This window comes from Oncorhynchus mykiss, chromosome 31 (assembly GCF_013265735.2).
Source record: "Oncorhynchus mykiss isolate Arlee chromosome 31, USDA_OmykA_1.1, whole genome shotgun sequence".
Classification (NCBI taxonomy): domain Eukaryota; kingdom Metazoa; phylum Chordata; class Actinopteri; order Salmoniformes; family Salmonidae; genus Oncorhynchus; species Oncorhynchus mykiss.
In genome coordinates this window covers 26741421-26755529 of record NC_050571.1, presented here as the reverse complement: position 1 = coordinate 26755529, position 14109 = coordinate 26741421, and the positions used below count along the sequence as shown (strand labels likewise).

The 14109-nt window shown below is 44.1% G+C and overlaps 3 protein-coding genes across 3 annotated transcripts; all 3 read left to right on the top strand.

Annotated features, from left to right (window-relative positions):
• The first annotated feature begins 50 nt into the window (after positions 1 to 50).
• Positions 51 to 2596, top strand: LOC118946034 (protocadherin gamma-A11-like). Its single transcript, XM_036970087.1, has one exon. It carries the CDS (start codon positions 194 to 196, stop codon positions 2594 to 2596), a length of 2403 nt encoding a protein of 800 aa, XP_036825982.1. The 5' UTR covers positions 51 to 193.
• A 993-nt stretch (positions 2597 to 3589) lies between these two features.
• Positions 3590 to 6131, top strand: LOC118946033 (protocadherin beta-15-like). Its single transcript, XM_036970085.1, has one exon. The coding sequence runs from the start codon at positions 3714 to 3716 to the stop codon at positions 6129 to 6131; it is 2418 nt and encodes an 805-aa protein (XP_036825980.1). The 5' UTR covers positions 3590 to 3713.
• Positions 6132 to 7322: 1191 nt separating this feature from the next.
• Positions 7323 to 13673, top strand: LOC110504426 (protocadherin beta-16-like). The gene is made up of 4 exons (XM_036970084.1): positions 7323 to 7891; positions 8091 to 10066; positions 10189 to 10205; positions 12296 to 13673. Exons 1-4 carry the CDS (start codon positions 7471 to 7473, stop codon positions 13671 to 13673), a joined length of 3792 nt encoding a protein of 1263 aa, XP_036825979.1. The 5' UTR covers positions 7323 to 7470.
• Positions 13674 to 14109: the final 436 nt, after the last annotated feature.

The following is a 14109-nucleotide window of genomic DNA, read 5'->3' as shown; positions in this document are numbered from 1 at the left end:
GTTCACCAGCTATGCTTGGATAAACCCAGTTCCCCACCAACTGGTGTTGTCACAACGCTCGGGTGCTCCGGTGCCACTGAGCTGGAGAAAAGATGTGTTCTGACTAGTTTCATCAAGCGAAATATTTTATTGTGGAATACTGTTTGTTTCCATTTCAAAATCTAACCAAGTTGTTCGACGTTTTAATCCCAGGATGGGTCACAAAGGAATCTCGGTGACAGGCCTGGTCTGCGGCATTTCTTTCTTTCTTCTACCGCTGCACTCCGCCTATGGAGACTTGAGCTATTCTTTTCCGGAGGAGATGAAACGCGGTTCAGTTATTGGAAATATAGCCAAGGATCTCGGGCTGCAGGCGAGGAGACTTTCTATTCGTAAGGCCCGTACTGACACCGAAGGGAACGACAATCGGTACTGTGACGTTAATTTGAGTACCGGAGATTTGATTGTTGCCGAGAGGATTGACAGAGAGGGGCTTTGTGGCGAAAAGTCTTCATGCGTTTTAAAACAGGAACTTGTATTAGAGAATCCTTTGGAGCTTCATCGTATCAACCTCCACATCCAAGATATTAACGATAACGGACCACTTTTTAACGAGGATATGATACATATGGAAATAGGAGAATCGGCAGCTAAAGGCACTCGTTTCCTATTAGAGGAAGCTCATGATGCGGACATAGGACAGAACTCTGTCCAAAAATACACACTAGAACGAAATGAGAATTTTGTATTGGCTGTAGATAGTAATACTGTCCATCTTGTTCTAGATAAAGAGCTTGATCGTGAACAAAGATATGAATTGAAGCTGTTGCTTACAGCTGTAGACGGAGGCTCTCCGCAGAAATCAGGTACTGTACTCATACACGTCACTGTACTGGATGCTAACGATAACGCCCCAGTGTTTAGCCAGGCCGTCTATAAAACCAGCCTGCCTGAACACTTTCATTTAAATACTGCAGTAATTACAGTGAAGGCTACCGATGCAGACGAGGGAGTGAATGGGGAGGTCACGTATGACTTTGGCCGTGTTTCAGAAGAAGTAAAGAAAATATTTTCTATCGACCATAAAACAGGAGAAATTGGTGTAATAGGCACAATTGATTTTGAAGCGGTTTCGTCATTTGAATTGCGTATCAAAGCGAAAGATGGTTTAGGTTTAGCATCATATGCCAAAGTTATAATAGAAATAACTGATATTAATGACAACGCTCCTGTGATATATCTACAATCTCTGACTAACCCCATACCCGAGGACGCGTCACCTGGTACAGAGGTGGGCATCATTAACGTGCAGGATAGAGACTCTGAGAATAACCGACAGGTTCGCTGCTCCATTCAGCAAAACGTTCCCTTTAAGCTGGTGCCATCCATCAAAAACTACTATTCTCTGGTGACCACGGGTGAACTGGACCGTGAACTAGTGTCTGATTACAACATTACAATCACTGCCACCGACGAGGGCTCTCCACCTCTATCCTCCTCTAAAACTGTTCAGTTATCTGTAGCTGACGTCAACGACAACCCACCTGTGTTTGAGGAACAGTCCTATAAAGCCCACGTGACTGAAAATAACAAACCCAGTTCCTTCGTGTGTTCTGTTACTGCACGGGACCCAGACTGGAGACAGAACGGAACAGTGATTTATTCTCTCTTACCCGGTGAGGTGAACGGTGTTCCTGTGTCCTCGTTTTTATCCGTTAACGGAGACACGGGGGTGATCCACGCTGTGAGGTCGTTTGATTATGAGCAGTTCAGGAGCATTAAAGTCCACGTGGTGGCTAGAGACAACGGTTCTCCTCCGCTCAGCAGCAACGTTACGGTCAGTGTGTTCATAACAGATGTGAATGACAACTCTCCTCAGATACTATACCCCGCCCCGGAGGGGAACTCCTTCATGACCGAGCTTGTCCCCAAAGCTGCGCATGGGGGCTCTCTGGTTTCCAAGGTGATAGCCGTGGACGCGGACTCAGCCCAGAACGCCTTGCTTTCTTATCATATCGTCAAATCCACTGATTTGGGACTTTTCACTATTGGTCTCCACAGCGGAGAGATCAGGACACAGCGGGACATTTCTGAATCTGACAGCATGAAACAGAACCTCATTGTGTCAGTGAAAGATAACGGACAGCCCTCTCTCTCTGCCATCTGTACCATGTATTTATTGATTTCTGATAACTTGGCTGAAGTGTCAGAACTGAAAGATATCTCGTATGATGAGAACAATTCCAAACTCACCTCTTATCTGATCATCGCGCTGGTGTCCGTCTCCACCTTTTTCCTCACCTTCATTATTGTCATCCTGGCCGTGAGGTTTTGCCGCAGGAGAAAGCCCAGACTGTTGTTTGACGGAGCGGTCCCCATCCCCAGCGCCTATCTCCCTCCCAACTATGCAGAGGTGGATGTGGCAGGAACTCTCCGCAGCACTAACAATTATGACGCATACCTGACGACGGGTTCGCGAACAAGTGACTTCAAGTTCCTCACATCTTACAGTGACAACACGCTGCCTGCAGTCCAGACTCTGAGAAAAACTCCAAATGACTTTGCTGAAGATCTTGACGATTCTGAAGGGTCCCCAGAGGTATGGCTTTACTGTTAATAAAAATAACCTAGATTTGGATACATTATGGAATAGGGACTAGATATATTTTTATACAGCTAAAACTAATGTTATATTTTCCCTGGAGAAATGTCCTGTTCCCACGGGTCCACGGGAGTAGGTCTCCAGTTCGGATGTAAGGTTTTGGATGATTATTTGAATCCCCTGACAGTTTTGTGAGAATTCCAGAGATTGTATAATGATAGGGTTTTATTTGTGATGGGCTATTTACTGTTTGTGATTGATTGATGTGAATGTTCACATTCACGCTGGCTGCACAGTTTTGAGATTACAGACAATGGTTCGATATCATGAATTTATCACTGTAGGAATGAAAGCCTATTTGGCATTGGTTTTTAATTTACAAGAGAAATACTGTCTACGGAGAGCTATTTGGTTATCAGAGAAGCGGTGTGAGAGTATTTGAAGTGCATCGGGAATCGTCGCGAGGTCACTATCCATGGTGCTGAAATTTCTAAATTCCAATTTGAAGGCAGTAGGCAGAGGTATTCATCACTTTTAGACTGTCATCACTTGCATTGATTACCATACTTTCTGTTTTTGTGTATTGCATTGATGAGTGTGCTGACTCATAGATCAACACTAAAATCGGACATTTGCAATGTAGGCCGATATTTTCACGCAAATTGGTTCCCTTTGTAATGTATTAACTCATGTAGTATGAGGATTGTTTTCATGTCATAATTTATGGTGCGTGGGGTTTATGTGAGCTACTGTCGTTTCCTGTGTTTTCCAATAGGGTGAAAATGATTTCAAATAGTAGTCAATCAATCATCCTACTTCGATAACTTCATATGACGAATTCTCCTAAAATGTGGATTTAGAATTATGTGTGAACATGTGTCATTTCTGTTGAGTACTCACAGTGTCGCTGTTCACCAGCTGTGTTTGGATAGATCCAGTTCTCCACCCACTGCTGTTGTTACAAGGCTCGGGTGTTCGGGTGCCATTAAACTGCGGAAAAGACTGGACACGGTCAGATAGCGTGCACATTTTGAGGATATCATTTTGATTACACTGAATCTTTTCGTGGAATACTATTTGTTTACAGTGTACTATCTTGGCTATATGGTGTATCTGCGCTTTTAATCTCAGGATGGGTCACAAAGGAATCTCGGTGATAGGTCTAGTCTGCGGCGTTGCTGTCTTTCTTCTTCCGCTGCACTCCGCCTATGGAGACGTGAGCTATTCTTTTCCGGAGGAGATGAAACGCGGATCTGTTATTGGAAATATAGCAAATGATCTCGGGCTGGAGGCGAGCAGACTGTCCGCTCGTAATGCCCGAGTTGATACCGAAGGGAACCGAAAACGTTATTGTGACATTAATCTGAGTACCGGGGATTTTATTGTTGCCGAAAGGGTTGACAGAGAGGAGCTATGTGGAGAAAAGATGTCCTGTATTCTTAGGTTTGGGTTGGTCTTAGAGAGTCCTCTGGAGTTGCATCGTATATCACTTCAAATCCAAGATATCAACGACAATACACCATTATTTCCAAAGGATACAATCAAACTGGAAATAGCGGAATCCGCATTCAAAGGCGCTCGCTTTCGTGTGAACGCAGCTCATGACGCGGATATAGGACAGAATGCTGTTCAAAGCTACACTCTGCAGATAAATGATCATTTTGCTTTAAGTGTTCAAACGACTGCTGCCGGTAGTAAATATGGAGAGTTGGTTTTAGATAAAGAGTTAGATCGTGAACAACAACAAGAGTTGAAATTATTGCTTACAGCTGTAGATGGGGGCACTCCACAGAGATCAGGTACTGTAGTCATACACGTCACTGTACTGGATGCTAACGATAATGCCCCAGTGTTTAACCAGGCCGTCTATAAAGCCAGTCTGCCTGAAAACTCTCCTTTAGGTACACTAGTTCTTACTGTCAGCAGTACTGATGCAGATGAAGGAATGAATGGAGAAGTGACGTATGAATTTAGTCGAATGTCTGATAAGACAAGGAAAGTGTTTACATTGAATCACGTAACAGGAGAAATGACAGTAGTAGGAGCGTTAGATTACGAAGATGAATCCAAATATGAAATGTTCATAGAAGGAAAAGATGGTTTTGGACTTTCCTCAGACACTAAAGTCATAATAGACATCACTGATGTTAATGACAACGCTCCTGTGATTTATCTACAATCTCTGACTAACCCCATACCTGAGAACGCGTCACCTGGTACAGAGGTGGGCATCATTAACGTGCAGGATAGAGACTCTGAGAATAACCGACAGGTCCGCTGCTCCATTCAGCAAAACGTTCCCTTTAAGCTGGTGCCATCCATCAAAAACTACTATTCTCTGGTGACCACGGGCGAACTGGACCGTGAACTAGTGTCTGATTACAACATTACAATCACTGCCACCGACGAGGGCTCTCCACCTCTATCCTCCTCTAAAAGTGTTCAGTTATCTGTAGCTGACGTCAACGACAACGCACCTGTGTTTGAGGAACAGTCCTATAAAGCCCACGTGACTGAAAATAACAAACCCGGTAACTCCGTGTGTTCTGTTACTGCACGGGACCCAGACTGGAGACAGAACGGTACAGTGATTTATTCTCTCTTACCTGGTGAGGTGAACGGTGTTCCTGTGTCCTCGTTTTTATCCGTTAACGGAGACACAGGGGTGATCCACGCTGTGAGGTCATTTGATTATGAACAGTTCAGAAGTTTTAAAGTCCACGTGGTGGCCAGAGACAACGGTTCTCCTCCGCTCAGCAGCAACGTCACGGTCAGTGTGTTCATAACAGATCTGAATGACAACTCTCCTCAGATACTATACCCCGCCTCAGAGGGGAAATCCTTCATGACGGAGCTGGTCCCCAAAGCTGCGCACGGGGGCTCTCTGGTTTCCAAGGTGATAGCTGTGGATGCAGACTCCGGCCAGAACGCCTGGCTGTCCTATCATATAGTCAAATCCACTGATCCGGGACTTTTCACTATTGGACTCCACAGCGGAGAGATCAGGACACAGCGGGACATTTCTGAATCTCACAGCATGAAACAGAACCTCATTGTGTCAGTGAAAGATAACGGACAGCCCTCTCTCTCTGCCACCTGTACAATGTATCTGGTGATTTCGGATAACTTGGCTGAAGTACCAGAACTGAAAGATGTCTCTTATGATGAGAGCAATTCCAAACTCACCTCTTATCTGATCATCGCGCTGGTGTCCATCTCCACCTTTTTCCTCACCTTCATTATTGTCCTCATGTCCGTGAGGTTTTGCCGCAGGAGAAAACCCAGACTGTTGTTTGACGGAGCGGTCACCATCCCCAGCGCGTATCTCCCTCCCAACTACGCAGAGGGGGATGGAGTGGGAACTCTCCGCAGCACTTACAATTATGATGCATACATGACGACTGGTTCGCACACAAGTGACTTCAAGTTCGTCACATCTTACAGTGACAACACACTGCCCGCGGACCAGACTCTGAGAAAAACTCCAACAGACTTTGCCGAAGAACTTGATGGCTCTGATGGTTTCCCAGAGGTAGGCCCGTTACTGTAAATAAAATAATCTACTTTTGGTTTGATATTTTGTGGAATATGGTATATTTTCATCCAATTACAGCTAAGAGGGTTTTCTTTTTAAAATACCCTAGAGAAAATCATTCTCCCCATGGGTACACAGGAATGTGTAATGCAGCTTGTCTATTTAATCCCCCCTAAATTAAGCTGAGAAATACACGGATGTTAACATTATGTGGTGTGGTTTGTGATGTGGGATATGTAGCCTACTGTTTGTGATTGGATTTTTCACATATACTCTGCACAGTTTTGAGTGTAAGGGAATGGGTTGATATTTGGCTCTGTTGGAGTGAGGGGATATTTAGCTTTTTTGGGAATGAAATAAATACTTTCCTAATATGGAGAGCTATTTACAGTCAGTGATGAGAGACTGCATCTTCCGAGTGGCGCAGCGTTCTAAGGCACTGCATCTCAGTGCTAGTGGCGTCACTACAGACCCTGGTTTGATTCCAGGCTGAATCACAACCGGCCGTGATTGGGAGTCCCATAGGGCAGCGCACAATTGGCCCAGCGTCGCTCAGGTTAGGGGTAGGGCGTCATTGAAAATAAGAATTTGTTCCTAACTGACATGACTAGTTAAGTAAAAATACATTTTTAAAAAGTGGTGTTAAGTGTCTGACTGGCAGCGCCTCGCCTTGTTGCTGTCCATGCAGCTGAAAATGCACGCAATTCCCTTCCCTGCCAGTAGGGTTTACTAATAATGGTTGTTGACTGTCATAACTTTCATTCCTTGCCATACTCTGTTTTTGTTTATAGCACTGATGAGTTGTTGTGGCTGAATGACCAGCACCATCAATTGCATACATTTGATATTTGAATTGTAGCCTACTGCACCCCCTCTCGCATGTGTTCTATTGTATAATGTCTTTAATCCACCTGATCTTAACTCATATCAACACAGGATGATTGGCAATAATTAATGTTTTTGTGATTTTTATAATGTCGTTTTTTGGTCTTCTTTTTGGTTATTTAGTTTATTAGTTTATAAATCAATTCAGCCTAGGTTATTTATAGGCCTAGAACGTCTTTTAGTGGAACATTTAAAAGAACGTCAGGTAATATGTATAATATCTGAAGGGTACTCACTCTGTCGCTGTTCAACAGCTACGTTTTTATAGATACCGTTCTCCACCTACTGGTGTTGTTATAAGGATCGGGTGTTCGTGTACCATTTAGCTGCGGAAAGAGTGGACACGGACATATACAGCATGCACATTTTGAGGATATCATTTTGATCAAACGGCATCTTTTTGTGGAATATTATTTGTTTACACTGCAGTATTTAGACTATATGTTATTTTGACCTTTTTAATCCCAGGATGGGTCACAAAGGAATCTCGATGACAGGCCTGATATGCGTCTTTGTTTTCTTTCTTCTGCCGCTGCACTCCGCCAATGCAGACCTGGGGTATTCTTTTCCGGAGGAGATGAAACGCGGATCTGTGATTGGAAATATAGCCAAGGATCTCGGGCTGGGGGCGAGAGGACTGTCCGCTCGTAAGGCCCGTATTGACACCGAAGGGAACCGTAAACATTACTGTGACATTAATCTGAGTACCGGAGATCTGATTGTTGCGGAGAGAATTGACAGAGAGGGGCTTTGTGGCAAGAAGGCTTCGTGTGTTTTAAGCCAGGAACTTGTGTTGGAGAATCCTTTGGAGCTTCACCGTATTAGTCTTCATGTTCAAGATATAAATGATAACGCACCGCAATTTAAGGAAGAGATTATCAAAATGGAAATAAGAGAATCTTTTTATTTTTATTTTTACCTTTATTTAACCAGGCAAGTCAGTTAAGAACAAATTCTTATTTTCAATGACGGCCTGGGAACAGTGGGTTAACTGCCTGTTCAGGGGCAGAACGACAGATTTGTACCTTGTCAGCTCGGGGGTTTGAACTCGCAACCTTCCGGTTACTAGTCCAACGCTCTAACCACTAGGCTACTCTGCAGCCAAAGGTGCTCGTTTTTCTCTAGACGAGGCCCATGATGCTGATATAGGACAGAATACGGTTCAAGGCTATACTCTAGAAATAAATGATCACTTCATTTTGAATGTTAATACAAAAAATGGGGGACGCAAGTACGGTGAATTAGTGTTAGACAAGGAGCTAGATCGTGAAAAGGAGCAAGAGATAAATCTGATACTAGTTGCATCTGATGGAGGCTCTCCGCAGAAATCAGGTACTGTACTCATACACGTCACTGTACTGGATGCTAACGATAACGCCCCAGTGTTTAGCCAGGCCGTCTATAAAGCCAGTCTGCCTGAAAACTCTCCTTTAGATACTGTAGTGGTTACAGTGAGTGCTACAGATGCAGATGAGGGACCCAATGGCGAAATAACATATGGCTTTGATCATGTTTCAGATGAAAAAAGTAATGTGTTTTCTATAAACTATAAAACAGGAGAAATTACAGTTGTTGGGTCACTAGATTATGAAGAAGAATCCTTATATGAAATGCAAATCAGTGTGAAGGATGGCTTAGGGTTGGCGTCATATGCAGCATTGATAGTAGAAATAACTGATCTTAATGACAACGCCCCTGTGATTTATCTACAATCTCTGACTAACCCCATACCTGAGAACGCGTCACCTGGTACAGAGGTGGGCATCATTAACGTGCAGGATAGAGACTCTGAGAATAACCGACAGGTCCGCTGCTCCATTCAGCAAAACCTTCCCTTTAAGCTGGTGCCATCCATCAAAAACTACTATTCTCTGGTGACCACGGGCGAACTGGACCGTGAACTAGTGTCTGATTACAACATTACAATCACTTCCACCGACGAGGGCTCTCCACCTCTGTCCTCCTCTAAAAGTGTTCAGTTATCTGTAGCTGACGTCAACGACAACCCACCTGTGTTTGAGGAACAGTCCTATAAAGCCCACGTGACTGAAAATAACAAACCCGGTAACTCTGTGTGTTCTGTTACTGCAAGGGACCCAGACTGGAGACAGAACGGTACAGTGATTTATTCTCTCTTGCCTGGAGAGGTGAACGGTGTTCCGGTGTCCTCATTTTTAGCCGTTAACGGAGACACAGGGGTGATCCACGCTGTGAGGTCGTTTGATTATGAGCAGTTCAGGAGTTTTAAAGTCCACTTGGTGGCCAGAGACAACGGTTCTCCTCCACTCAACAGCAACGTCACGGTCAGTGTGTTTATAACGGATGTGAATGACAACTCTCCTCAGATACTGTACCCCGCCCCGGAGGGGAAATCCTTCATGACCGAGCTGGTCCCCAAAGCTGCGCACCGGGGCTCTCTGGTTTCCAAGGTGATTGCGGTGGACGCGGACTCCGGGCAGAACGCCTGGCTGTCCTATCATATAGTCAAATCAACTGATACGGGACTTTTCACTATTGGTCTCCACAGTGGAGAGATCAGGACACAGCGGGACATTTCTGAATCTGACAGCATGAAACAGAACCTCATTGTGTCAGTGAAAGATAATGGACAGCCCTCTCTCTCTGCCACCTGTACCATGTATTTAGTGATTTCTGATAACTTGGCTGAAGTGACAGAACTGAAAGATGTATCTTATGATGAGAGCAATTCCAAACTCACCTCTTATCTGATCATCGCACTGGTGTCTGTCTCCACCTTTTTCCTCACCTTCATCATTGTCCTCCTGTCCGTGAGGTTTTGCCGCAGGAGAAAGCCCAGACTGTTGTTTGACGGAGCTGTCGCCATCCCAAGTGCGTATCTCCCTCCCAACTATGCAGAGGTGGATGGCACTGGAACTCTTCAAAGCACTTACAATTATGATGCATACCTGACAACGGGTTCGCACACCAGTGACTTCAAGTTCATTCGTTCTTACAATGGCAACACGCTGCCTGCGGACCAAACTCTGAGAAAAACTCCAATTGACTTTGCTGAAACTTTTGACGATTCTGATGGGTCCTCAGAGGTAAGCTCGAACTGTTAAACGATAGGTTTGATTTGTATAGGCTATCATAGAGTAGAATCTATTATGTTTCTACAATCACAGCTAATTTGCCCTGTACAATAAGCTTTTGACCCCTGGCGTAGATCAGTATTCGCACGAGGTGACCTACCTCAATACCCAAGCTTGTCTATTTGGCAACTTGGTTTTGCTTTAGATTTAATGCTATTTGTAATGTATTTATGGTAATTCATGTCCCCTCACAATTGAGGTGAAACAAGGTTGATGATTGTATTTGGTTTTGAGTTGTGATATTTCTGTTTGTGGTTGATTTGGATTGGTGACATAGCCTATATGCTGCACGTTTGAGGTAAACAATGGGTTTATAGTTTGGCCTGGAGTTCTAGTTGGAAAAGGGTGACAAAATAAAACTGCAGTATGTGGAGAGGTACAAAGACAGAGTGATGAGAGAAGCGTTTTGAGTGTCTGAAATGCGGCGGCTTTGGTGTGTCGCTGTCCATGGTGCTGAAATCCTTTTTTTTGGCATTGTTGTTTACTTTTCATTGCTGTTTGACTGTCATCACCTGCATTCATTGGCATAATCTCTGTTTTTGTGTATTACGCTTGATGAGTTTGTGTTAAGTAAAATACCAGAACTATAAATCTCATACTTACAACTTAGACCTGTACATTTTCTTGCAGATGTGTTCCCTTCGGAACATATTTCTTCCTCCTAATCTATATCTTAACTCGTGAAAATAGTCTGAGATGTATTTTAATGTCATCATTTGTTTTTCTATTTTTACTGGCGTTTTCTGAGTTTCTAATTATGGCCATAAGCTTCGGGTGATTTCCCCCCAATAGTTACAGTAATCAACCATGCACTCTTCTTATAGGAGAATATATTCATATTTCAACATTTCTCGAAATAGAGATTTCAAATAATATTAGTTAACGTGTAATTTCTGTTAAGTACTCACTGTGTCGCTGTTCACCAGCTGTGTTTGGATAGTTACAGTTCTCCACCCAGCGCTGCTGTCATAATGCACCGTGTTCGGATGTCATTTAACTGCAGAAAAGATTGGAGGTGGTCAGATCGCTTGTACATTCGGTGGATGTTCTTTTTAGGAAACGGTAGCTTTTTCTGGAGTTTTTCTTTAGAATATCTATACGGTCGTCTATTTTTAATCCCAGGATGGGGCACAAAGGATTCTCAATGTCAGGCCTGGTCTGGGGCTTTGCTTTCTTTCTTCTACCGCTGCACTCTGCCTATGGAGACGTGAGCTATTCTTTTCCGGAGGAGATGAAACGAGGATCTGTTATTGGAAATATAGCCAAAGATCTCGGGCTGGAGGCGAGCAGACTGTCCACTCGTAAGGCCCGAATTGATACCGAAGGGAAAAACCAACGTTATTGTGACATTAATCTGAGTACCGGGGATTTGATTGTTGCGGACAGGATTGACAGGGAGGAGCTATGTGGAGAGAAGGTTTCGTGTATGATTAAATTCGAGTTGGTTCTAGAAGGTCCATTGGAGTTGCATCAGATATCTCTGCTTGTTGAGGATGTCAATGATAATTCACCCATTTTCACGAAAGATACAATCAAATTGGAAATTACAGAATCGGCAGACAAAGGGGCTCGCTATCGAATTAACGAGGCACATGACGCAGATATAGGACAGAACGCAGTGCAAAGGTATACATTAGAAAGGAATGAACATTTTGTGCTGGCTATTCACGATTACACAGATGGAGGAAAGAACGTCGAGTTGGTTTTAGATAAAGAACTAGATCGTGAGGAAAAGCAAGAGATGAGTTTACTTATTACAGCTGTAGACGGGGGCTCTCCGCAGAAATCAGGTGCTGTACTCATACACGTCACTGTACTGGATGCTAACGATAACGCCCCAGTGTTTAGCCAGGCCGTCTATAAAGCCAGTCTGCCTGAAAACTCTCCTTTAGATACTGTAGTGGTTACAGTGAGTGCTGCGGATGCAGATGAGGGATTGAATGGGGAGGTGACGTATGAATTCAGTCGCATATCAGACAAAGCAAGAAAGATATTTTCTTTGGGTCACAGTACTGGAGAAATTAAGGTGATAGGTCCAATAGATTTCGAAGGCGACCCAAAATATGAAATGCGCATTGAGGGTAAAGATGGCTATGGTCTTTCATCTGATTCAAAAGTCATTATTGAAATAACTGATGTTAATGACAACGCCCCTGTGATATATCTCAAATCTCTGACTAGCCCCATACCTGAGAACGCGTCACCTGGTACAGAGGTGGGCATCATTAACGTGCAGGATAGAGACTCTGAGAATAACCGACAGGTCCGCTGCTCCATTCAGCAAAACATTCCCTTTAAGCTGGTGCCATCCATCAAAAACTACTATTCTCTGGTGACCACGGGCGAACTGGACCGTGAACTAGTGTCTGATTACAACATTACAATCACTGCCATCGACGAGGGCTCTCCACCTCTATCCTCCTCTAAAAGTGTTCAGTTATCTGTAGCTGACGTCAACGACAACCCACCTGTGTTTGAGGAACAGTCCTATAAAGCCCACGTGACTGAAAATAACAAACCCGGTTCCTCCGTGTGTTCTGTTACTGCACGGGACCCAGACTGGAGACAGAACGGTACAGTGATTTATTCTCTCTTACCTGGTGAGGTGAACGGTGTCCCAGTGTCCTCGTTATTATCCGTTAACGGAGACACGGGGGTGATCCACGCTGTGAGGTCGTTTGATTATGAGCAGTTCAGGAGTTTTAAAGTCCACGTGGTAGCCAGAGACAACGGTTCTCCTCCACTCAACAGCAACGTCACGGTCAGTGTGTTCATAACAGATGTGAATGACAACTCTCCTCAGATACTATACCCCGCCCCGGAGGGGAAATCCTTCATGACCGAGTTGGTCCCCAAAGCTGCGCACGGTGGTTCTCTGGTTTCCAAGGTGATAGCTGTGGACGCAGACTCCGGGCAGAACGCCTGGCTGTCCTATCATATAGTCAAATCCAATGATCCGGGACTTTTCACTATTGGTCTCCACAGCGGAGAAATCAGGACACAGCGGGACATTTCTGAATCTCACACCATGAAACAAAACCTCATTGTGTCAGTGAAAGATAACGGACAGCCCTCTCTCTCTGCCACCTGTACCATGTATTTAGTGATTTCTGATAACTTGGCTGAAGTGCCAGAACTGAAAGATGTCTCTTATGATGAGAGCAATTCCAAACTCACCTCTTATCTGATCATCGCGCTGGTGTCCGTCTCCACCTTTTTCCTCACCTTCATTATTGTCAACGTGGCCGTGAAATTCTGCCGCAGGAGAAAGCCCAGACTGTTGTTTGACGGAGCGGTCACCATCCCCAGCGCGTATCTCCCTCCCAACTTCGCAGAGGTGGATGGCGCGGGAACTCTCCGCAGCGTTTACAATTATGACGCATACCTGACGACGGGCTCGCGCACAAGTGACTTTAAGTTCGTCACATCTTACAATGACAACACGTTGCCTGCAGACCAGACTCTGAGAAAAACTTCCCTTGACTTTGCTGAAGATCTTGACGAATCTGAGGGGTCCCCAGAGGTAGGGCTTTACGATAATTTAAAGGCTGGACTTTAAAAAATGATGCTATCCCACTGGGAAAAAAACTGGTTGATCAACCTTTTTTCTACATCATTTCAAACCTAAAAAAAATAATTATGCTGACGTTGAATCAACGTGGAAAACTGATTGGATTTGCAAAAAGTCATTAATAGATTGATCTAGACAAAAAACTGCATAATGTGGAAGTGAAAAGATAATGTAATAACCCCCTTTGTTTAGGCAAGCCTAAATTATTTCAGAAGCAAAATGTGGCTTAAGGTAAAAACCAATTTAGTTATGTAGCCTGAAATAATATGTGTTGACATGATTTTTGAATGACTACCCCTTCCTATGTCCCCCATACATACAACATCTGTAAGGTCCCTCAGTCAAGAATTTAATTTCAAGTGCAGATTCAAGTACAAAGACCAGGGAGCTTTTTCGAAAGCCTCACAAAGACAGGAGGTGATTG